The sequence below is a fragment of the Ranitomeya imitator genome, chromosome 6 (genome assembly GCF_032444005.1).
Source record: "Ranitomeya imitator isolate aRanImi1 chromosome 6, aRanImi1.pri, whole genome shotgun sequence".
In the NCBI taxonomy this organism is placed as follows: domain Eukaryota; kingdom Metazoa; phylum Chordata; class Amphibia; order Anura; family Dendrobatidae; genus Ranitomeya; species Ranitomeya imitator.
In genome coordinates, this window is record NC_091287.1 from 300,933,262 (window position 1) to 300,958,981 (window position 25,720).

General features: G+C 45.7%; 1 protein-coding gene across 1 annotated transcript in view; it reads right to left on the bottom strand.

Moving 5' to 3' along the window:
• Positions 1-23,350, bottom strand: part of SNRNP48 (small nuclear ribonucleoprotein U11/U12 subunit 48) — a 23,459-nt gene extending 109 nt beyond the window's left edge. The window contains exons 1-9 of the mRNA XM_069730689.1: positions 23,184-23,350; positions 21,836-21,943; positions 20,832-20,892; positions 19,849-19,929; positions 8,625-8,807; positions 2,612-2,733; positions 1,995-2,101; positions 1,210-1,353; positions 1-121 (exon numbers count right to left, since the gene is read on the bottom strand). The exon at positions 1-121 is cut by the window's left edge and continues 109 nt beyond it. Of these exons, the coding sequence (XP_069586790.1) occupies positions 79-121; positions 1,210-1,353; positions 1,995-2,101; positions 2,612-2,733; positions 8,625-8,807; positions 19,849-19,929; positions 20,832-20,892; positions 21,836-21,943; positions 23,184-23,318 (984 nt within the window). The 5' untranslated portion in view covers positions 23,319-23,350 and the 3' untranslated portion in view covers positions 1-78. The remainder of the gene's footprint in view (positions 122-1,209; positions 1,354-1,994; positions 2,102-2,611; positions 2,734-8,624; positions 8,808-19,848; positions 19,930-20,831; positions 20,893-21,835; positions 21,944-23,183) is intronic.
• Positions 23,351-25,720: the final 2,370 nt, after the last annotated feature.

The window sequence follows — 25,720 nt, forward strand, 5'->3', positions numbered from 1 at the left end:
CCCTTTCTTTCTTAAATGGTGTTGCTTATGAACCACAAAAAAAAAAAAAAAAATCTTAGTCTGTGACGTAAACTATGGTTACTCCCTTTCCCTCTTGTAGCCGTGATGCTTATCTTTGTCCCTAAAGCAAAGAAAAAAAAAATATTAGAATATATATTATAATTTAAAAAAATTAATTAATAACTAGTGAAGCCTGACTAAGAGAGGATACAGGGAGAAAATTAAACTTATAGCCTCCCTTCAGCAATTCACTTCCAGTCATTGGGGTGGTGCAGAGAGCGGTTACAGTCACCATGCGGTTATCATGCCAAGGTACTTTGACAGCATGCTCTGCAGTGCACATTTAGAAATCAGGCTATCAAAGGGCTGGGTAGTAATTACAGGTGTGATCACAGTATAGTGAGCAGTGACTAACGGCTCCCTGCACTGCCCCAATGACTGAGCAGGCGACTGCAGGGAGAATATAAATATATGGGGAAAAATACTCCCTGTAGCCATTGCTCTAGTAAGGCAGGCGTCATTTCAACGTACGTACGTCCTCCGATTGTCCGGTGTCTTGTCTGCGGTAGCACACACAGGATCGCACAATAGCGGACAGGAAAGATAGATAAGAGCCCACACACACACACACACACACGACTGCGGATTTAACACAGGCAAGGCTACTTTGAGATAAAGGATAGGGGCAGAGGACGGTAATGATAACCGAGTGGGTGAATGGTGTACCAAGCGCTTGGTTTTGTCAAGGGTGCACCAAAGCCCCATCATTTACATTTGTAATATAAAACGCAAAAATAATTAAAAATGTACCACAAGTATGATTTTTATAGGGCATAAGTCACCTATATGAATGTATCAATGGTCTAATTTCAGTTGGGGGGTGACAGACTATTTAAATCTGACATACAGCACGAGTTATGGGTCTTTTTGCTTAGCACTAAATTTTTCTGGACTTTAGCAAGGTGGTGTGGTGACAGTATTCCCTTGGGGCAAGTCTTTAGGCTGCACTGCACTATTACCCCATGAAGAACGCCACCTGAGTAGAAGACATTAAAACTGGTACTAAACAAAAAGGCCCATCTAACTGGAACTGAGAATTTAATGAGACATAAAAAAAATGCACTATTAGAATTTGTTTCAAAAAGTTAGCCTTGTTATGGGGGAGGTGTACTAAAACCAAAAGAAAGAAAATAAATAAATAAAACTTGCCTGTCTTTTTTGTGTCTAGAATCCCTGCCCCCACTTCGCCGTCTCCGCGGACTACTGCTACGATCTCTTCTACGTCCAGATCGATGTCGATCTCTGTGACTTTCTCCAGACTGTCTGGACTCTGAAGAACGAGATCTTTCTCTCCTGAAGAAGCAAATGAAACATTTACAGCAATGGTTAGAGCACTTAAGGTTTGCAAGAACTCACTTGACAGTTTTCGTTTGACGATTGAGAGCCATCAACTCAGAGATTCCTGCGTATCTGACTACATCAAGTAGCCAGGCTCTCCTCCCCTTAGCAAAGAATCACTTTGGGAAAACATGCTGATAAACCAATGCCCATTGTCTTACCTCACAGTTTCGTGCCCACCTATAAAACTGTGCTAAACCACGATGCGGTGCGAGTTTGATGCAAAACAAGAATTCTGGCATAAAATTGCTATGAAGAGTTGCAACATTTTTGCCCAAAATGTGGAGATCTGGACAGGACGTTGGCGTGATGCCACAGCTCGTCTAATTCATTGTTGCAGATTTCATGAACTGGGATTGGCATGACCCAATGCCGCCTACTTCGTCGGAGCTGGGTGAACACCAAAAGATTTTTGCACAGCCATGCATTGTGCAGACATTTTACTTCCTTTCACAGCTATTTACACCAGTTTTTTTTAGCATAAAAGCTTTGATGAACCAGGGCCTACTTTCCAACTATTAGTAAATTATCTTAAAATTTTTCGGCAACCCCTAAGCTCTACCTACTCTTGCCCTGGTTTTGAATCTTGTAATCACCTTTTGACTGAGGAAGAAGAAATTGAGGAGCTGGCTTCATCATGGACCTCATCGTGCCATTTATTACTCAGCTCTTCCATATGCACATTGATGACATCTCGCATTATCTAGAAAGAAAGATGAAATTGTATCTACAGTTTTAAAGACATTGTACTATTTGTTCTGCTGTCACATGATCTGTGGGTTGGGGGTCTAATGAATTAGATCTTACAGGATACTATCAACTCGCAAACCTGTATACATGTACAGAGAGTTCTACATCTGAATGTCGGTCCAATCTGACCTACTCTGGATCAGCAGGACAAATGCCGTTTTATGGAAAAATACATCATGCTTTTTTTTTTCTCCCCTCTTTATACCCCTTTGGAACAATAGACATGGGAGAGAAAAAAAAAAAATAAACAAACATTTACCCCAATCCCTTCATCCACATCCTTTCCCATGATTTGGCTGAACCCAATGCATACACAGTACAGTATGCCTTTAAGCTGAGAATTGAATAAACTGTGGCGTAAACGTAAATGCATATATCAATGCACTTGCCAAGGATGAAGGGGGGCGGGGGGGCGAGAAAAGAAAGAAAAAAAAAACCCCATCCTAAACTGTCAATATATTACCTCTGTATAGGACTTCTTTGTGATATGGACATTCTTAGCCCTGTAAGACTGGCGCCTCCTTTTATAGTCCCTCATTTCGGCAATGATTTCCAGGTGGGATTTGGGACACCTGTGCTCGTCATCTTCAAAAGAAAACAATAAAAAGCAATCTTGTAAAGTCGGAGCATTTAAAAAAAAAAAAAAAAACACTTAACCCCTTCATGACCCAGCCTATTTTGACCTTAAAGACCTTGCCGTTTTTTGCAATTCTGACCAGTGTCCCTTTATGAGGTAATAACTCAGGAACGCTTCAATGGATCCTAGCGGTTCTGAGATTGTTTTTTCGTGACATATTGGGCTTCGTGTTAGTGGTAAATTTAGGTCAATAAATTCTGCGTTTGTGATAAAAACGGAAATTTGGCGAAAATTTTGAAAATTTCGCAATTTTCACATTTTGAATTTTTATTCTGTTAAACCAGAGAGTTTTGTGACACAAAATAGTTAATAAATAACATTTCCCACATGTATACTTTACATCAGCACAATTTTGGAAACAAAATTTTTTTTTGCTAGGAAGTTATAAGGGTTAAAATTTGACCAGCGATTTCTCATTTTTTCAACGAAGTTTACAAAACCATTTTTTTGAGGGACCACCTCATATTTGAAGTCAGTTTGAGGGGTCTATATGGCTGAAAATACCCAAAAGTGACACCATTCTAAAAACTGCACCCCTCAAGGTGCACAAAACCACATTCAAGAAGTTTATTAACCCTTCAGGTGCTTCACAGCAGCAGAAGCAACATGGAAGGAAAAAATGAACATTTAACTTTTTAGTCACAAAAATGATTTTTCAGCAACAATTTTTTTATTTTCCCAATGGTAAAAGGAGAAACTGAACAACGAAAGTTGTTGTCCAATTTGTCCTGAGTACGCTGATACCGCATATGTGGGGGTAAACCACTGTTTGGGCGCACAGCAGGGCTTGGAAGGGAAGGAGCGCCATTTGACTTTTTGAATGAAAAATTGGCTGCACTCTTTAGCGGACACCATGTCACGTTTGGAGAGACCCTGTGTGCCTAAACATTGGAGCTCCCCCACAAGTGACCCCATTTTGGAAACTGGACCCCCCAAGGAACTTATCTAGATGCCTAGTGAGCCCTTTAAACCCCCAGGTGCTTCACAGAAGTTTATAATGCAGAGCCATGAAAATCAAAAATAATTTTTCTTTTCTCAAAAATGATTTTTTAGCCTGGAATTTCCTATTTTGCCAATGGTAATAGGAGAAATTGGACCACAAATGTTGTTGTCCAGTTTGTCCTGAGTACGCAGATACCCCATATGTGGGGGTAAACCACTGTTTGGGCGCACGGCAGGGCTCAGAAGGGAAGGCACGCCATTTGGCTTTTTAAATGGAAAATTAGCTCCAATCATTAGCGGACACCATGTCGCGTTTGGAGAGCCCCTGTGTGCCTAAACATTGGAGATCCCCCACAAATGACCCCATTTTGGAAACTAGACCCCCAAAGGAACTAATCTAGATGTGTGGTGAGCACTTTGAACCCTCAAGTGCTTCACAGAAGTTTATAACGCAGAGCCATGAAAATAAAAAATTCTTTTCTCAAAAATGATTTTTTAGCCCGCAATTTTTTATTTTCCCAAGGGTAACAGGACAAATTTGACCCCAAAAGTTGTTGTCCAGTTTCTCCTGAGTACGCTGATACCCCATATGTGGGGGTAAACCACTGTTTAGGCACATGCTGGGGCTCGGAAGTGAAGTAGTGACGTTTTGAAATGCAGACTTTGATGGAATGCTCTGCGGGCGTCACGTTGCGTTTGCAGAGCCCCTGATGTGGTTAAACAGTAGAAACCCCCCACAAGTGACCCCATTTTGGAAACTAGACCCCCCAAGGAACTTATCTAGATGTGAGGTGAGCACTTTGAACCCCCAAGTGCTTCACAGACGTTTACAACGCAGAGCCGTGAAAATAAAAAATCATTTTTCTTTCCTCAAAAATGATGTTTTAGCAAGCAATTTTTTATTTTCTCAAGGGTAACAGGAGAAATTGGACCCCAATAATTGTTGCGCAGTTTGTCCCGAGTATGCTGGTACCCCATATGTGGGGGTAAACCACGCACGTCGGGGCTCGGAAGTGAGGGAGCACCATTTGACCTTTTGAATACAAGATTGGCTGGAATCAATGGTGGCGCCATGTTGCGTTTGGAGACCCCCTGATGTGCCTAAACAGTGGAAACCCCTCAATTCTAACTCCAACACACCCTTAACCCTTATCCCAACTGTAGCCGTAACCCTAATCGCAACCCTAACCCCAACACACCCCTAACCACAACCTTAACCCCAACACACCCCTAACCACAACCCTAATTCCAACCCTAACCCTAAGACTATGTGCCAACGTTGCGGATTCGTATGAGATTTTTCAGGCACTGCGTTTTACCTGCGGATTTACCGCGGATTGCCAGTGTTTTTTGTGCGGATTTCACCTGCGGATTCTTATTGAGGAACAGGTGTAAAACGCTGCGGAATCCGCACAAAGAATTGACATGCTGCGGAAAATACAACGCAGCGTTTCCGCGTGGTATTTTCCGCACCATGGGCACAGCGGATTTGGTTTTCCATATGTTTACATGGTACTGTAAACCTGATGGAACTCTGCTGCGGATCCGCAGCCAAATCCGCACCGTGTGCACTGCCTAATTCTAAAGGTATGTGCACACGCTGCGGAAAACGCTGCGGATCCGCAGCAGTTTCCCATGAGTTTACAGTTCAATGTAAACCTATGGGAAACAAAAATCGCTGTACACATGCTGCGGAAAAACTGCACGGAAACGCAGGGGTTTACATTCCGCAGCATGTCGCTTCTTTCTGCGGATTCCGCAGCGGTTTTACAACTGCTCCAATAGAAAATCGCAGTTGTAAAACCACAGTGAAATGCGCAGAAAAACCGCGGTAAATCTGCGATAAATCCGCAGCGGTTTAGCACTGCGGATTTATCAAATCCTCTGCGGAAAAATCCGCAGAGGACCAGACTACGTGTGCACATTCCTACCCCTAACCCTACTTCTTACCCCAACATTAGTGGAACAAAAAAAAAAAAAATTCTTTATTTTTTTTTTATTGTCCCTACCTATGGGGGTGACAAAGGGGGGGGGGGGGGTCATTTACTATTTTTTTATTTTGATCACTGAGATATAACCTCTCAGTGATCAAAACTCACTTTGGAACGAATCTGTCGGCCGGCAGATTCGGCGGGCGCACTGCACATGCGCCCGCCATTTTGGAAGATGGCGGCACCTAGCAAAGAAGACGGATGGACCCCGGGAGGCTAGGTAAGTATAAGGGGGAGAGATCAGGGCACGGGGGGGGGAAAAATCGCTGTGCGGGGGGGTGGATCGGAGCACGGGGAGGGGGAAAAAAAAAAAAAAAAAAAAAAAAAAAATCGCTGTGCGGGGGGGGGGGGGGGGGGGGGAAATCGGAGTGCGGGGGGTTCGATTGGAGCACGGGGGGAGCGGACAGGAGGACGGGGGAGCGGAGCACAGGACAGAGGGGAGCGGACGACAGATCGGGGGGCTGGGGGGGGGGGGTCGATCGGTGGGGTGGGGTGGGTGCACATAAGTGTTTCCAGCCATGGCCGATGATATTCCAGCATCGGCCATGGCTGGATTGTAATATTTTACCAGTTTTTTAGGTGAAATATTACAAATCGCTCTGATTGGCAGTTTCACTTTCAACAGCCAATCAGAGCGATCGTAGCCACGGGGGGGGGGGGGGGGGTGAAGCCACCCCCCCTGGGCTAAACTACCACTCCCCCTGTCCCTGCAGGCCGGGTGAAATGGGAGTTAACCCTTTCACCCGATCTGCAGGGACGCGATCTTTCTGTGACACAGCATATGCGTCACAGGTCGGATTGGCACCGACTTTCATGACGCATACGCTGTGTCACAGGTCGGGAAGGGGTTAAAAGCATACAATTTATCACCTCTGACTAGTGTAAGATAAGCAGTCATAAAGGGGGACTCTAAAGTTTGGAAGTTAACCCCTATCACGGGGAGTCTGAAGCTAGAAACCCCACTGAACCGGGGCATTGAGTGAATGGAGCACTGCTCAACCATACTCACTGCCACTTCATTAAGGAGCCCGGCGTTGCCTGGGCATAGTAAATATATGTGGTTAGTTATAGCACCTCACATCTCTTATTTTCCCATCACACCTCTCATTTTCTCCCTCACTCCTCTCATTCCCACCTAACACTTGTCATTTCGACCTCACATCTGTCATTTTCCGATCACTCCTCTCATTTTGCACTCACACATTTTCACCTCACACCCCTCATTTTCCCGAGTATATACATGTTTGTCATCTCCCTTATATGTAGTATATACCTGTATGTCATCTCCTGTATATAGTATCTACCTGTATGTCATCTCCCCTGTAAATAGTATATACCTGCTGTATGTCATCTCCTCCTGTATATTGTATATACCTATGTGTCATCACCTCCTGTATATACCTGTATGTCATCTCCCCTGTATATAGTATATACCTGCTGTATGTCATCTCCTCCTCTATATACCTATGTGTCATCTCCTCTTTTATATAGTATATACTTTATATAGGAGGAGATGATATACAGGTATATATTATATAAAAGAGGAGATGACAGATGTGTGTGTTAAGTTGCATATGGGGACATGCATGTAGCGACTTTTGTGAGATAAGTTTTGTGTGGCGACATGCGTGTAGAAACTTTTTGTGTGTCGAGTTGCATGTGACAGGTTAGTGTAGCAAGTTGTGTGCAGCAGGTTTTGCGCATGGCGAGTTTTATGTGTGGTACGTTTTGAGTATGTGCAAGTTTTGTGTGAGGCAACTTTTGCATGTGGCAATTTTTCCGCGTGTGTAAGTTTTGCATGTGGCGAGTTTTCCATCGAGTTTTGTACGTGTGGCGAGTTTTGCGTGGGCCTAGCTTTGGCGTCATCGCTCTCACTCTTTAAGTCCCCCTTTTTCACATCTGGCAGCTGTCAATTTGCCTCACATAGCCTATGACGCTCTCGGGGTCCAGACGTGTGACTGTGCAAAATTTTGTGGCTGTAGCTGCGACGGTACAGATGCCAATCCCGGACACACACACATACAGCTTTATATATTAGAGAAAAAAAAAAAAAAATTATATTATTTATATATATATATATATATATATATATATATATATATATATATATATATATATATATATATATATATATATATATATAATTTTTTTTTTTTTACCGTATCTGTAAAAATATGATGCTGTACTGTGACTGTATAGCATTCACAGACTTGAATGGGTGAATCTCATCAGGCACAAGATTCTTGAGCCGGCTGCCTGGCTTTCACAAGTGTACAGTACAGTCATGCATAGCACGAAGTCAGGGAGGGGGTTCTTCAGCAGACCCCCAGCTGTCATGGAAACCCATTGTCACCCCAAAATTGCAACAGCCAATAAGAACAAGTACCCCACCAGGACGCGTGCTGTAAATGCAGCTGCCACCGACTGCCAGTGGCATTTGACAGGTTAATAATATAGCCATTCTGCTCAGTTGCTGAGCCCACATAAGACACCAGTACATCGTTTGTCGGTATGACTGGTTTCATATTTGCAGACTAGGGCTTTGCGGAGCACTGTAGTTCCTCCGTTAAGCCCCGCCCCTTCAGTTCCGCCTGCGTACCCCATCTTTAACATTGGGTATGCAGGCTATATGGATGTATGTGCATGCCTCCGCATGCGTCGTTTTGTCGCTGCGCTGACCTGCGTCGAACGCAACATGTTGCATTTTGTTGCAGCCGGCGCAGCATTAAAACGATGGCGTGCATACCCAAAGTTAAAGACAGGGTACGCATGTCGACGTAGGCGGGGCTGAAGGCAGAGGCGCGACAGTGGGCGGGGCTTAATGGAGGAACTACGCAGCCCTCCGCAAAGACCTCATCCGCAAATGTGAAATCAGCCTAAGGAATTAGAAGGGAACATTCAGAAACCTTGTTTGATCTTGACAGTTAAATCCTCAAATAAATCAGAGGCACTTTTCTCTTCCATTGCACTCTGCTTCTTAGTCTCCAGAAGGACATGGTCATATATAGCAAGACGATCGGCAGCCGTGAGATCACAGATGGCCCGTTTGTGGTTCAGAGGAACCTCAACAGCTGACGTAGAGTAGTTACCTAGAGGAAAAAAGGAACAGCCATATGAAAATGACACATTCACCTAAAATAACCAGGCATAGAGATATAATAAAAAAAGAGCAAAGAATCCGCACCACTGCAACTAGGTATCACTGCGCCTCACACTCACCACAGCCACGTGCCATAAACACCCCAAAAGGATCGGGTGCTCAATCTGAAAAAAGTATGCAGGAAAATTCCAACGAAAGAAGAACATAGAGCACTCACCGTCCTAGAAATAGTCCTTTATTGCAACAGAAGAATCTTCAGCAGGGGAGAATGTGAATTGTGACAGACAACGGCCGTTTCGCGCTGCCGCGCTTCCCCGGGTCCTACGTCCGTCGTCTGTCACAATTCACATTCTCCCCTGCTGAAGATTCTTCCGTTGCAATAAAGGACTGATTTTAGGACGGTGAGTGCTCTCAGTTTTCTTCTTTCATTGGAAGTGTCCTGCATACAGATATAATATCCATCATTTACACACACACAGCAAAAAAAAAAAAAAAAAACAAGGACTGTAATCCTTACAATTAATAGAACAGTGGAATAGCCCAAGTGTACATAATTTGTAGTGAACAGTTGTTTTTCCTAGTTTCATTCAAGAGTACTGCACCTTTATAAAAAAAAAAAAAAACAAAAAAAAAAAACACACACACGCACAAAAAAGAAAGAAATGAGCACAACATGTCCTCTCCTGGGATGTCCTGAAGAGTTAACACTGCCCTTATGTGGTGGATAAACCGCACATCACCATTCATGACTCCATACAGAATAGCTGCAGCTATTAGACAAGTTGGAAGAATGTAGAATCCAAGGCAAAAACCAAAACGAAAAAAAAAAAAAAAAGACAACTAGCAAAAAAACCCAGTGGGCAAGGACATCTGATTTATGAAAAACAAGAGATCTGGACTCCTCGAGCACGGCTAAATCACAGGATGATAGACATGTTAATGATACACAGATGATTAAAAAAATAATAATTTTCTAAACATCTCAATTTTGTCAGTGTTGAGCATCAGCGAAACATGCAGAAATATACGTCTTCGCTATCGTCACTGATGTTATTAGTGGTTGCCTGAGGAATATGTTCTGCCACACGAAATGCACTTGAGAATGCAAATCAAGATCCACTGCTGGCAGCTTCCTTTGCAATTGCCATCGTTCCAGATGTGCTTGATTGGAAACAAGTCTGGAAACGCTGCAGGCCAAGGAAGCACATTTAGGCCACACAGGCTGCTCACAGTAATAGCAACGTGGCCTGACGTTGTCGTGTTGAAATACAGATCATTGAACATTTTTGGAAAATTGTCTGTTTGGTATGTGATGTCCAATGTCACTTGCAGTACAGAATGGGTTAATGATGGAACCTGTGGTTTGGCTTTTTTTTTTTTTTTTTTTTTTTTTTTTTTTTAAGTGTTCTAGGAACCATTTAACAGAGCAGCCACATCACTTATACGACTGAGCAGCCTCTGTGGCCATCATGCACATCTGGAACATCATGGCAACTGCAAAGGGGGCCTGCCAGGAGCAGATCTTGATGATTTGCATGCCCAAGGGCATTCAATGTGTCAGAACCTTCCTCAGACAACCATTATTAACAGCATGCCAATGCGTGTGTAGGGGTCTGTATTCTGCGTGTGACTCATGCTCTATACTGGATAGGTTTTCAAAAAATATAGTTCTTACCGATAACGGTATTTCTCTGAGCCCATGACGGCACCACGGAGAGAGGGGTTCCGCCCACCAAGGACAGGAAACCTACGGATAAAAAGGCGGTACCACTCTCCTGCATCAGTTTGTTTATATAGATAACGATGGGAGACTACTAAGACATTTGTAAAATTTTTAACTGTTTAGCATAACAAGATACCGCGTGGCATTAAACTATAAATGGACTATGGCACTAATTCGAAGTGTGCACCCATAAGTGAAGGGAGGGAATGTACGGGTGCCGTCATGGGCTCAGAGAAATACCGTTATCGGTAAGAACTATATTTTTCTCTGACCGCCCATGACGGCACCACGGAGAGAATTGCATAGATAGTACATTCAGGGGGGGGACCACCGCCTCCAGAACCCTTTTACCAAAAGTAAGGTCTGAAGAGGAGATTAGGTCCAATCTATAGTGCCTATAGAATGTGGATGGTGAGGACCAGGTAGCAGCTCTACATATCTGGTCTATGGAAGCTCCGGCCTTCTCCGCCCAGGAAGTTGCTACTGCCCTCGTTGAGTGAGCCTTAACCTCCCCGGGAACGGACATCCCACTTGCTGAATATGATAGACTGATGGCGTCTGTGATCCATCTTGCTATGGTGGCTTTAGATGCTTTTTTCCCCTTCCGGGGACCCTGGAAACACACAAACAGAGAGGAATCCTCCCTACTCTCTCTAGTGACTTCTAGGTAAGAGACATCTTCTTACATCTAGTGTATGTAGTGTTTGTTCCTCCTTGTTCTTAGGGTTAGGGCAGAAGGAGGGGAGAGATATCTCTTGAGACCTGTGAAATTTTGAAGCCACTTTCGGGAGATATGCTGGGTCTGTTTTTAGAACAACCCTGTCCTCTAGAAATTGTGTGTGAGGAGGGTTGGCTGAAAGAGCCTGTAAGTCGCTGACCCTACGGGCAGAAGTGAGGGCGACTAATAGAGCTGTTTTGAGGGATAGCGTTTTTATTGTAGATTCATGTAATGGTTCGAATGGAGGACTGGTCAGGGCTTTAAGGACCAAGTTTAAGTCCCATTGAGGAACCACTTTTACTGGCAGAGGCCTTGATCTTCCTGCTGCCCTAATGAATCTAGAGACCCACCTATTTGAAGCTAGGTCAAAATTAAATAGGGCTCCTAATGCTGCCACGTGAACTTTTAGGGTACTGGTAGCTAAACCCATATCCAACCCGTTTTGTAGGAACTCTAATATGGAATTGATGGGAATCTCTTTCCCTATTTTTGCACCTGAAAAGGACAGAAACTTTTTCCATATTTTGCCGTACTGTTTTGTTGTAACCGGCTTCCTACTTTTTAACAGAGTTGAGATTAACCCCGAAGAGAACCCTCTGTTTTCTAATATTTTCCTCTCAAGAGCCAGGCTGTCAAGTGCAAGTTCTTGACTTGTGGATGACAGATTGGGCCCTGTGACAACAGATCCTGGAGGTCTGGTAATACCCAAGGGTCGGATATTGACATTTTCCTCATCCATGAGAACCAAGGTCTCTTCGACCAGAACGGGGCAATTAAAATGACCAGCACCCCGTCCTCCCGAATCTTCCTCAGCACTGCTGGAATCAGAATGAGGGGAGGAAAGGCATATACCAGATGGTGACCCCAAGGGATCAGGAACGCGTCCACAGCTACTGGGTTCCCCAGGGGAGATAGGGAGCAAAAGGATATCACATAAGGGAGTTTCAATTAAGAAAAAGACCCAAAAAAAGAGTGTTTATACAAAAAAATACAAATTTATTTAGACATAAAATATACAAAATTATAACAAGGTAGAGCTAACCCTGCAGGATGGGGGAAATAGCAGTCCGCACTTCACTATGGTATCAATATAGCTAATTTCAAGTAAAAAGTATCAGGAGACATTTCCTATTAGTTACCATCATATAGTCAAAGGCATTAAAGCAGCACAGATGTAGAGAGATCTCAATTAGCCTAATGAGGTCAGTGTAAATCCATCGACATAAAGTGGCATAGTGCAAACCGATATCAGCAAATGCTGTGTCTAGGGATGACGCTGAAATATCAAATAGGCAATAAATATAAATATAATGCTTGCATAAATTACCTATTAGGAAGTGTGGTAGCCGGACCCCTGCCTGCCGCCTCAACGCGCGTTTCGCCGATCTTCTTCCTGCATTATATTTATATTTATTGCCTATTTGATATTTCAGCGTCATCCCTAGACACAGCATTTGCTGATATCGGTTTGCACTATGGGACTTTATGTTGATGGATTTACACTGACCTCATTAGGCTAATTGAGATCTCTCTACATCTGTGCTGCTTTAATGCCTTTGACTATATGATGGTATCTAATAGGAAATGTCTCCTGATACTTTTTACTTGAAATTAGCTATATTGATACCATAGTGAAGTGCGGACTGCTATTTCCCCCATCCTGCAGGGTTAGCTCTACCTTGTTATAATTTTGTATATTTTATGTCTAAATAAATTTGTATTTTTTTGTATAAACACTCTTTTTTTGGGTCTTTTTCTTAATTGAAACTCCCTTATGTGATATCTGTAGTATTAGAGTGATCCACGTTTATGGATAATTGTTGGTGGAATTAGATGTTCTAGGGAGCAAAAGGAGGCTACTTTTTTGTTTAAATGGCTCGCGAAGAGATCTATTTTGGGAACACCCCATTTTTTCGTGATCTGGGTAAATATCTCTGGATTTAGTTCCCATTCCCCCTGTTTTAGGCTGGATCGACTGAGGAAGTCTGCCTTGTAATGGTCTACCCCCTTTATGTGTAGACTTGTCAGGGATAGAAGGTTGTTCTCGGCTAATTGAAGGATTGAGTTGGCCACTTCCATTAGGCTTTTGGAACGGGTACCCCCCTGATGGTTTATGTAAGACACTACCACCCGATTGTCCGACATCACCCTTACATGGTGAGATTGAAGGACTCCCGAGAATTCTTGAAGGGCAAATTTTACTACCAGGAGTTCCTTCATATTGGAGGAATTGTTTGCAAGGGAAGGAGACCAACTGCCCTGAGCTACCAGGTCGTCCAGATGAGCCCCCCACCCTGAGGGGCTTGCGTCCGTGGTTAGGACCTTTGATATCGGGATTACCCATGGGACTCCCTGGGAAAGATTTTCCTGCAACGTCCACCAAGTCAGAGAGTGATTGGTGCGAGGAGATAATGTTAACCGCCCGTCTAAATGCTCTCCTAGGAGGATTTGCTCTGATAGTAGCTGCCATTGGAGATCTCTTGAATGTAGTTGAGCCCACCGGACCGCAGGGATGCAAGAGGTCATAGAGCCTAACAGGGACATGCCCTGACGGAGAGTTATAGAGGGGAGAGATTGTACTCTTAACGCTAAGCTCATTATCTTTTGTATTTTGCTCTCTGGGAGCCGGCATTCCATTTTCCTGGAGTCTAGAGTGAGACCTAGGTACTCCTGAACCTGAGAAGGCACCAATCTGGATTTCTCTAGATTTATTAGCCAGCCCAGGTCTTTTAGAGAATGAATCACTAAATCTAGCTGATTCTTGCAACGTTGCGGGGAGGAGCCTATCACCAGAAAATCGTCCAGATATGGTACGATCAGGGTGTTTTCTTCCCTGAGGTGAGCCATTACCTCCGCGACCAGCTTTGTAAAGACCCTCGGGGCTATTGCTAGACCAAATGGTAGGGCTGTGAACTGGAAGTGGCTTAGGACTCCCTTGATGTGGATTGCCATTCTGAGGAATCTTTGGTGATCCTTGTGTATTGGGACGTGATAATATGCGTCCTTCAGGTCTAGGACCACCATGAAGCATTGAGGAAACAGCATTTTGATTGATGATTTTATCGTTTCCATCTTGAATGCCTGAACCTCTAGGTAATTGTTTAGGTTCCTCAAATTGATAATAGTCCTGAAGGAACCGTCTGGTTTCTTTCTTAGGAACAGAGGGGAATAGTACCCTTGCCCTCTTTCTTGAGGGGGAACTTCCAGGAGTACTCCTTTTTTTACTAACCCCACAATCTCGTTCTCTAGTGTTAACTGCTCTTCTGCCGAGGATCTTGTAGATGTTATCTTGAAAGAGGGACGAGGGTACCTCTTGAATGTTAATCTCAGTCCTGATTTTATGATGTTTAAGATCCATTGACTGGAGGTAATCTTTTCCCAGGCTGGGAGAAAGAGAGATAATCTCCCTCCCACCTGGGGCGAACCTTCATTGTGGAGGTTTCTTGCTGTCATTGAGGCTTTTGTTGACGATAAACCCTTTATTCTTGTTCTTCTTATCTTCCCACTTCCCCTGGCCTCTCCCTGGGTTCTTACGGAAAAACCTCTTGTTCCGAAAGGGCTTCCTATAAGAGGGGAGACCCAGAGAGGGGAAGGACTTTTTCTTGTCCCCTGCTTTTTCCAGGATGTCATCTAGAGTCGACCCGAACAGAAACTCTCCTTCACAAGGGATGGTACACAGTTTCGTTTTCGTCTGCAGGTCGCCTGGCCAATTCTTAAGCCAGAGGGCGCGCCTAGCCGCATTAGCAAACGCTGCTGCTCTGGCAGACAGCCTGATGGAGTCGGCCGAGGCGTCAGCTAGGAAAGCCGCGGCCCCTCTCATTACGGGTAATGTGTTCAGAATTGAGTCCCGGGAAGTTTTCCCCTTTAATTGACCCTCTAGTTGGTTCAGCCAGATCATCAGGGAGCGTGAAGTACATGCTGCTGCAACTGCCGGCTTCAAGCCTCCTCCTGCTGCCTCCCAGGACCCCTTGAGAAAGGCATCTGCCTTCTTGTCCATGGGGTCTTTTAGAACCCCCATGTCCTCGAACAGGAGGGTGAATTTCTTTGAGGCTTTAGCAATTGCTACATCTAATTTGGGGGCCTTCTCCCAAAAGGAGCACGATTCCTCCTCAAAGGGGTATTTCCTTTTTGGCGTCAAGAGAGTCTTCCTCATGGGCTTCTTCCATTCCTTCTTAATCAAGGCCGCAATTGCTTCGTTAAGCGGGAAAGCTCTTCTCTTCTTCTGTTCTAGGCCCCCAAACATGATGTCTTGTACTGTTTTTTTAGGATGGGAGTCTACCAACCCCATGGTACTTCTCACCGCCTTTATGAGGCCATCAGTATCCTCTAGAGGGAAACAGTTATGTCCCCCTGAGGAAGAAGTAGATGATGCAGATGAATCGGAGGAGATTGATGACATTGAACTCTCACTATCACTTTCGGATGTTGAGACTGGAGATGGGGACCTGTGTTTGGTCTTTCTCCTTTTTTTTCCACTTTTTAGTGACCTAAAGGTGTCCTCCACTTGCTCCTTAATTAGGGTTTTAAGATCTGTTGCAAACCCTGGAAGGTTTTCAGATACAGTCTGCTGAATGCAAGTATTGCATAGTCTCTTATCCCATGTAGGTGGAAGATCCTCTCTACAGATGGCGCAACTTTTGTGCTTAGTTTTAGCTACGCTTTTCCTCCCCTAAAAGAGACAAATAACACTCTTACTGTCTCTGACATTCACGAAGATCCACTTACCACCTCCAGGACCCATAAATACCGGTTGGGGGTTCTCTGCCTCTGGCTTTCTCCCCGACGCTGTACTGGACTCCTTACTGTGTTGAGACCTTTGGCGTTCCTTGCTGGTGTCCTGGTGCCCTTTCTGCTGTCGCCTTTTTTGCTGCTGCTGCTGTGGCGATGCTGCAGGTGGAGGTCATTCGGGCAAAGGTGATGCCGGGTCGCTCATACTGCTGCTGATCTGCAGATGCTGCCTCGAGCTTGGCTGAGCTAGCGCTCCTATCTCTTGAGGCTCCTGCTTTTTACTGCAGAGCCACTGGGAGGATATAGATTCTGCTACTTGAATCCTCCCGCCGCCCGCACCTGCGCAGTAGCGACCGCCGAACGCCGGCGCCTGCGCAGTAACTCCTACATGGTGCCAAGAACGCCCTAACAGCCGTCCCGCCAGCGCCTGCGCAGACCGCGCCAAACTGTCGGCCGGAACCCCGCCGGCGCCTGCGCAGAGCGCACCAGGCGCCCGGCCGGAAGTCCCGCCGGCGCCTGCGCAGAACGCACCAGGCGCCTGGCCGGGAACACACCGGCGCCTGCATGAAGCGCCCACCGGAACCCCGCCGGCGCCTGCGCATCAGGCGCCCGGCCGGAAGTCCCGCCGGCGCCTGCGCAGAACGCACCAGGCGCCTGGCCGGAAATACACCGGCGCCTGCATGAAGCGCCCAAGCGCCCGGCCGGAAGCCCCCCCGGCGCCTGCGCATACCGGCGCACAAGCGCACCGCGAGACCCCCTAGATCCCGGGCGTGCGCCGAACTTCCAAGACCGGGAAGCAGAATGGCGCTGCTGACCGGCACCCCCGGTCCTATGCAGCCCTGTAGCGCTTTCTCTGCACGCCCGATGGCAGTGCAGCGTGCAGACTTATGCTCGTTTTAGGGAGGGTCGCGCTGCACCTCCCGCAACCACAGAGGGACCCCCCTGGATGTTGCTGCATCTTACCTGGGGAGGTGACCGCAAATTCCTTGTCATCTCCCCCGCACACCCTGTCGGCTCACTGGCTCCCAGCGGTGGCGCTTCGGGTCACCACCCTAGCCGAGGCAGAGGGACCCCAGCTGTCTGAATCGGACTGGTTGGCCCCGGAATTCCAACGACGACTGGTAAGTCCGTAGGTCTCCCATCAAGGACAGGAAACCAACTGATGCAGGAGAGTGGTACCGCCTTTTTATCCGTAGGTTTCCTGTCCTTGGTGGGCGGATCCCCTCTCTCCGTGGTGCCGTCATGGGCGGTCAGAGAAAATTTAGTTTCCATTTTTTCATCATTTGCATATCATTAACAGTGATTTTATATAATTCCACAACTTTTCCGCAACTGAAGTGTTGAGGAACTATTCGATACACGGCATAACTGGCAGCATGGCTTTATTGATCCATACCCGGTATACTGCACGTCTAATACCATGCAGCTCTAACATAGGAGGAAAGATGTAAGAAATCACTGCCCTGGTCCTTCCTTAGTCTTGGCAATAGACAGGAATGCCCCTTGCCCAATCACTGGCTGATGTGGCGAGCGATTGGCTGAGCGGGCAGTAAAGCTCAGCAGGGTCTCAATGAGGGGATATTACTTTTATTAAAGGGGTTGTCCGGTCTAAAACGACAAGTCTGCAATCACTCTATGGGACTGTAGACTTGTGAATCCTCGCAGCACATGAACTGAGTGAATTCTCTCGTGTCAGCGGTCTTGTGACTGCGAGTTTGCAATATTCATACCCCCCGGTCAGAATCAGACTAGATTGTTTCCAGCGCACGCACAATGCAAGTGTATTGCACGAGGCCAGATACCAATCTAGTGGGACTCTGGCCGAGAGTATGCACATGACATATTGGGAGCCATGAGACCACCAGTCACTGCTCTGACAGAGGATCAGATTTAGGCTAGGTTCACATTGCTTTAGTGCAGTCCGTTTAGCGCATACGCTAACGGACTGCTTTAACGCAATGTCCAAAAAGGGATCGTGTTTAGCGATCGTGCTAGCGCAGATGCCCGATCTGTGCTAGCGAGAATGGACCCAAAAACGCTGCAGACAGCGTTCGAGGTCCATCACAAAATAACGGAACATCGCTAACGCATGCCAAAATGGCATGCGTTACATACACTGCGGTCAATGGGTGCGCTAACGGATCCGTTACATTGCGTTAGTGGCGCTATGTAACGGATTCCGTTAGCGGATACCCACTAACGCAATGTGAACCTAGCCTTACCGTTTAAGACCAGATCATTCCTTTAAACAATGTGACACTGGGAACCTCCTGATGATATAAGAAACAGACCTATTACTATTAACACAATTGGTTTATTTTCTTTATAAAAGGATATTACTCAAAAAGGATACTGCACATAAGCACAGTGGTTGTCAGGACGCTATTCCCGCTCTATACTCACCCACGCTGTGGAAAGAGAAAGAATCAAACAGATTACGCTCTGACATACACAATGAATGACTGAACAAGCAAAGTACAAACATGACGGCAAAACAGTAATTGGCACAACTATAGAGACTCTATATCACACAGGAAATTTCCTCTCCCATAAGCCTCCTCACATTGGCATGCCACTCTCCACAAGGAGAACCATTATTATCTAGACCCCAGTCCAGAGCCTCTCACCTAGCCAAATCAGTTCATACTTTGCACTGACGAGGGGCAATACCCCAAAACAGTGTCTGTAAATTGAAATTCTGATTTGATTTTATCCTAAGTCATATTGCAAGCCTTGTTAAAAGGTCGCTAATGACTTGTAGGATTGCTGGCTGCTTCCAACTGGTGGCGCTATAGAGTTCTGAAGAAGCAATTTGCTTTTAAAGGTACTGTTACACTAAACGATTTACCAACGATCACGACCAGCGATACGACCTGGCCGTGATCGTTGGTAAGTCGTTGTGTGGTCGCTGGGGAGCTGTCACACAGACCGCTCTCTCCAGCGACCAACGATCCGGGGAAAGACTTCGGCATCATTGAAACTGTCTTCAACGATGCCGAAGTCCCCCTGCAGCACCCGGGTAACTAGGGTAAACATCGGGTTACTAAGCGCAGGGCCACGCTTAGTAACCCGATATTTACCCTGGTTACCATTGTAAAAGTTAAAAAAAAAAAAACAAAACACTACATACTCACATTCTGATGTCTGTCACGTCTCCCGACATCCACAGGGTTAAAACTGCTTTCGGCACGAGCGCTGCTAATGCACGCGCTCCGGCCGAGAGCTTCCCTGCACTGACTGTCAGTGCCGGACGTAAAGCAGAGCACAGCGGTGGCGTCACCGCTGTTACTGCTGGCGCTGACAGTCAGTGCAGGGAAGCTCTCGGCCGGAGCGCGTGCATTAGCAGCGCTCGTGCCGAAAGCAGTTTTAACCCTGTGGACGTCGGGAGACGTGACAGACATCAGAATGTGAGTATGTAGTGTTTTTATTTTTTACTTTTACAATGGTAACCAGGGTAAATATCGGGTTACTAAGCGCGGCCCTGCGCTTAGTAACCCGATATTTACCCTGGTTACAAGTGAACACATCGCTGGATCGGCGTCACACACGCCAATCCAGCAATGACAGCGGGTGATCAGCGACCAAAAAAAGGTCCTGATCATTCCCCAACGACCAACGATCTCCCAGCAGGGGCCTGATCGTTGGTTGCTGTCACACATAACGAGATAGTTAGCGGGATCGTTGCTACGTCACAAAAAGCGTGATGTTGCAACGATATCGTTATATGTGAAGCTACCTTTAGAGTCTTAGAGAAGTCCTTATTCTGTAAACTGTCTCCATCTAGTGGCTACACTTGTGTACTGCATAATGAAGTCAACACTACTGGGAGAGGAGGTATAATCACAGCATTAAACCACTTACGTTTGTCCCACGATTTATCTTCACTTACAGCAGGAGCATTGTTCCGGGCATCTTTTATTATCTGACACTGCTTAGACTTATCTGTTAGGATGAAAATGTTATCAGGATTACCATCCAACACATACTGGAATAAGGTTTGCTTCGAACATACAATTTACAGTGACTTATGCTTCCACGACATCAGCTTAGAAGTGCAATGGCTGCTCCACCACTAACAAGCAAAACCCAACTGGTAGCCGTACTTCATGAAGCAGCCATAGCACGTCGACAATTCAAGATAAACATTTAAAGGTAATGTCAGGAGCATCAACCTTCCTAAACGAAAGGTAGAGGTTACCTGTGTGAATGTAATGACTGATCGTCTGCTCTCCTGATCTACATGTCTCATTGTAGCAACGACGCCATTTATAATAATCTCTGGAGGCAGATTCTCATGCAGATCAGTGTCCCGCCCATAGATCTTAACAACTCATTTACATACAAGAAAAAAGTGGATTTCTCTGTAATATGACATCAGATCACAGATATCAAGTTATTTCATTTAGCTTCCCATGACCTGCGTGCCCACATAGACGGATTATGAACGTGGATCTTTCTGACGGATTCCCTTTATTAAAGCTGGGATGTAATGGCTACAGATCTACAGGCATATGAAAGTCAATCAGTAGGTTAGATGCCATAAATGACCAACGGATGGGGCCCCGTGTCCCTTTTTTAGAGATCTGTGGCCATTCAGCATTACACCCTATGGGAGATCGAGACGCCCACCGGCACTTCTCCAGAAGCAGAGACCCTATTCTTTGGATTTCTGCGGCCTGTCTTATTGATACAGAGTCAATGTTTGCAATGGGAATATTGCTTTAAAATTAGTTTGGAACTTTCTTACTTCTTCAGTGCCATACATGGCTTTTCATTTGCAGTCTCAGGTAATGAGGGAAATCATCATTTCTAGCCCTGCATAGAGAAGACAAATGTATACATACCTATAGGAACAGAGGTCACCTTTGCATTTTCATAGAAAAACTGGGGATCGCATACGACTGCCTGTGTGTAAAAAGGATGAGGAATATAAAGTGATGCATGATCCTCAGGGGCCATCAAATTCAGATTTTATAAGAGGTACAAACACAGAAATGATGAACGCATACTGATAAGAGACGTGGTGTAAGTTGGTCTCTCCTCTAAATATTGGAGCACGGCAGAAATGGGAATGTCTCGTGAGAAACATCTGACATTCGCAGGAAAGTCCTGCACCCATCTCTAGAAGGGGGTCCCTAATAGATGAATGCCATCCATGGCTATGACAGACCAAGTACAGCAGAGCACCTAAGATTGCACTTCCCAAGCAGTGAGAAGACTGATGCACGTACTGCCTGCTCTCCTGTCACTGTGGCTACAGCCGGAATCAGTAGGGGTGGGGTCAGGAGACCACCATTCTGGGGATAAGTCAGGGTCCCCGCAGCTGCACCTATTAGACATTTCAGGTAAATCCCATGCATAGGCCAGAATAGTCCTTCATGAGGTTCTCCTCATACACGAGAGTAAAGTTGGAGAAACGCTCAGATTTTGTTGGCACTGGTCACCATCCATTTACGGGGACCTCTAAACGCCTTTATTCTCCATGAGGATAAGACACTGTCTCTGCTCTCCACATTGAGAACACACACAGCATTCGTGGGAATGGAGAGAGAACATCGGCTGAAAGCTATCTGACGGACGGCCACCTATCAGAAACTGTATAAGAGGTGGAGAACGCCGTCCCCGGCTCCAGAGGGGCCACTGTGGGGGTATGCCTTTAAAAGGAATGTGTTCCTGTGACAGATTTCCTTTAAGACTAAAGGATGGTGATCAAAGCTTTTACAATGGCAAGCGCAGCAGCCTGGCATCACTGGATCCCGAGGCTGTAAGGTCCCACAATCGGGCAAAGAACTACAGAGAAAAAAAGAATCAGCAGTTAATGGTCCGGTACAGTTAGCAGGACGCTTACCTCCTCCCTGCTGTATCCTATCTGACGACGGCCGCACAGGACGACATGCTTCTCCAGAGACGTCCTAGGCATCCGGTGATTAGAGTCGTAGGGACACACTGCAGTCTCCTAGTGGAGGGAACACCGTTAATACGATCCCACCGCCTTATGGACAAGTTCACATGTTGGATCTGCCCATATACAGGGCTACTGTACATAGGACATAGCCATATCGACAGTCAACAAGCCCATGGTTCTCACATCTGCATGATCACTTGTATTAGGTGCAGAACGTCAAGGCTCATCCTGATAAGCCGATGATCAGAAACAAATGCTCGCTCACCCAGTGTTGGTTTGTAGAAACATGTGGGCAACCACCCGACTAAGGATCTAACACTTGTCCGCCAGCTGCATGGATCATTCATGCCAACATTATCTTCATCCACGTGAGCGAGTCATGATGTGCTGCCGATAATATGCTGCCGATAATATGGCATTCTACGCACACACAACAATTAGTGTACTGCTCATAGAATGCAGAGACCAGCACCACTGCCGCTTGGCTTGTATCGGTCGGTGGGCACATAACAGCCGCGGCGGCTAATATACATGGGTCCATAGTGGATCTGCAGCAAATCCTCAATGGGTGATCTCAGCCTAATGGGCTCCAGGCAATTACACAGCCGGGATCCTTCTGTCCATCCATCCATGAGTGTGCGTCAGTCTTCTTTCCCTGTGGGCTTAGACGGTACCGGCCTGTGCTGCCTCTTAGGACTCGGACGGCAATTCTCCTGCTTCCTTTGAACTCACAGTGACAGAGCAGCTTCTTCTCTTCTGCTTTGGCGAAGGGGCATCACGCCGTTTGGCAGCCAGGCAGGGTGTAGCCAGCTGTCAATCAGCGTGATGTCGGGAGTGACGACCATCAACAAAACAGAGCAGAAGAGAAGAAGCTGCTCTGACAACGTGACCTCACAGGAAGCAGGGGAGTCACCACCACGAGTGGTCCGAGACCACTAGGAGAGCAATCGTCACCAGGCAGAAATGGTAGGTCGCCACTGACCTCCTGCCAGTAAGTAATAAGCCCCCTTGGTTGGGGGGACAATAGCTCCAGAGCCCGCATGCAGCAAGCTGTGCCACCACAGAGTCTGATACCTGCTAGAACATGGCAATGAGGATGGCAAGTTATGGGCAGCTGTGTCACAGCATTACCGAGAACACAAAGCCACCACAGGGGGGCATCACTGTGCACAACGCTCCTGCAGTGAGAGCTCCGAGGAAAGGGTTAGTGCTGTGCCCTAGAAACCCTCCGCCACTAGGCGGCGCACTGGCATGGAACAAAGGGGTGCAGTGTATACTGCTCTGTACATACCTGCTCTCCACCCGCAGCCTCCCGCTCCCAGCCCAGCTCCTGCAGCAGCTGTGACAGCCGGTTCCGGCATTGCTCGTTAAAGTCCTTCAGCTCCTGCAGCAAATGATGAGGCCTCCAAGACACAGGACGCTCCATCACCACCACGTATGTACGTACACCGGAAATCCATAGGAAAGGGCGGGGCGCACTGCGTGCGTGTCACACCTCGTTTTCGTTTATTGTGTAACTCGTCCCTCTAGTGATGGATTTGTACATTAGAGTGCGACTTTCTGTACACAGCGCCTCCTCGTGGTCAGTTTTTATATAGAGCTAGTTTTTTCCCGTAGTCTTCGGTTTTCCAATATAAAAGAGAGTATTTGTGGGCCATGGGATTGTTGGAAGTAAAAGCATTTATGAAGAATTTCTTTCCATATGTTGATGAAATATGCCATCATTTTATTGGTTGGTGGTCTTTCCTGTGACCACCCCACCATTGCTTAGCATGAATGGGATGGTAGTGCTCAGTAATAATATTTGCATTGGGGGTCCACAGCAGAAATCTAACAGCACACGTTTGCTTTTACCAGGTCGCCCCCCATTTAAATCAAAGTTCACACCCTGAAACCAAAAACCTGGAAGAAAGAGCATCCACAGAAGAGTGGTAGACAAGGGCCCCGAAAGGAGTGACAGCCATGGGGTCCCTTCTCTTACCTGAGCCATTGTGGATTCATGGATGGCAGAAACCAGTGTAAGGCTAGAGTCACACAAAAAGTATACAAAAATCGGTCCATTTTACACGGACGAGAATCACAGAAATGTTCCCTGAACAGTGATCCGTATGTCATCCGTGCGCAGTGCGAGGATACAATTTTCTCGCATGTAAGGATCCGTGTGACATCCGTATGGCGAGATTTTCTCACCAGCTTGCAAAATGGACATATAATGGATCCATGCGCTCAAATATTCGTGAAAACATATATACAGTCTATATATATATATATATATATATATATATATATATATATATTAGTGAGACATATATATAATATATGTATATATTTCATACAGAGCTAGATAGCACAATAGCCGGTTAATTCATTTGTCGGCTTTTGCTAAATCATTACCGAACCCAACAAGGTATGAGACATGGTTTACATACAGTAAACCATTGTATATCTGTTAGATTTATATATGTCCCTCACTAATAATGTGAGTAGTGTGTGTGTAAAATTTTGGAGCTCTAGGTGTTAAATTAAAGGTTTACTTCACAGAAAAAACTGGCGTGGGCTCCCGCGCAATTTTCTCCGCCAGGGTGGTAAAGCCAGTGACTGGGGGCAGATATTAATAGCCTGGAGAGGGACCATGGTTATTGCCCCCCCCTGGCTAAAAACATCTGCCCCCAGCTACCCCAGAAAAGGCACATCTGGAAGATGCGCCTAGTCTGGCACTTAGCCTCTCTCTTCCCACTCCGGAGTAGTGGTGGGATATAGGGTAATAAAGGGTTAATGTCACCTTTCTATTGTAAGGTGATATTAAGCCTGGTTAATAATGGAGATGTGTCAATAAGATATCTATCCATTATTAATCCAATAGTATGAAAGGGTTAAAAAAATACACACACACATTAAGAATAAAGTCTTTTAATTAAATTATTTAACACAAAGGTTTAGACATCTTTATTACACTCTCAATCCAAGCGAAGCCCTCATTCTTCTGTAAAAAAAAAAAATCCCAAATAAAAAAGCAACAATATCCCATACTTGTACAGTCAAGTCCCACGCTGCAATCTATCTCAAGGGGTAAACAGTTTACAACTCGGAGCAAGGTGACATTAACCCCTTATTACCCCATATGCCACCGCCATAGGGCAATGGGAAGAGAGGGGCTAAGTTCTGGAATAGGCACATCTTACAGATGTGCCTTTTCTGGGGTGGCTGGGGGCAGATGTTTTTAGCCGGTGGGGGCAATAACCATGGTCCCCCTCTGGGCTATTAATATCTGCCCTCAGTCACTGGCTTTCCCTTTCTGGTGGATAAAAGTGTGCGGGAGCCCACGCCAGATTTTTACGTGAATTAATCCTTTAAATTAACAGCTCCAAAATTTTACACACATACACTACTAACATTATTAGTGAGTGACATATAAAAAACTAATGGATATGCAATGGTTTACTGTATGTAAACCATGTCTCATATCCTGTCGAGTTCTGCAATGATTTTACAGAACCCGACAATTGAATTATCGGCTATTCTGCTATATATAGATATATATGTGTGTCAATGACATATATAAATATATATATATATATACACACACACACACACACACACACACACACACACACACACACACACACACACACACACACACACACCTATTTTATCTATTCTATTTTAACCTGTCAGTGTCATTTTACATTAAACCGCACTGAATTGCTGACTTTTCTAAAGGACACCGGTGCGTATTTCTCGCAAGTCACACTGATCGTCCTCGTGGTGTGCGAGGTTTTTCTCGCACCCATAGACTTTCATTGGCGAGTCTTGGCCGATATACGGTGC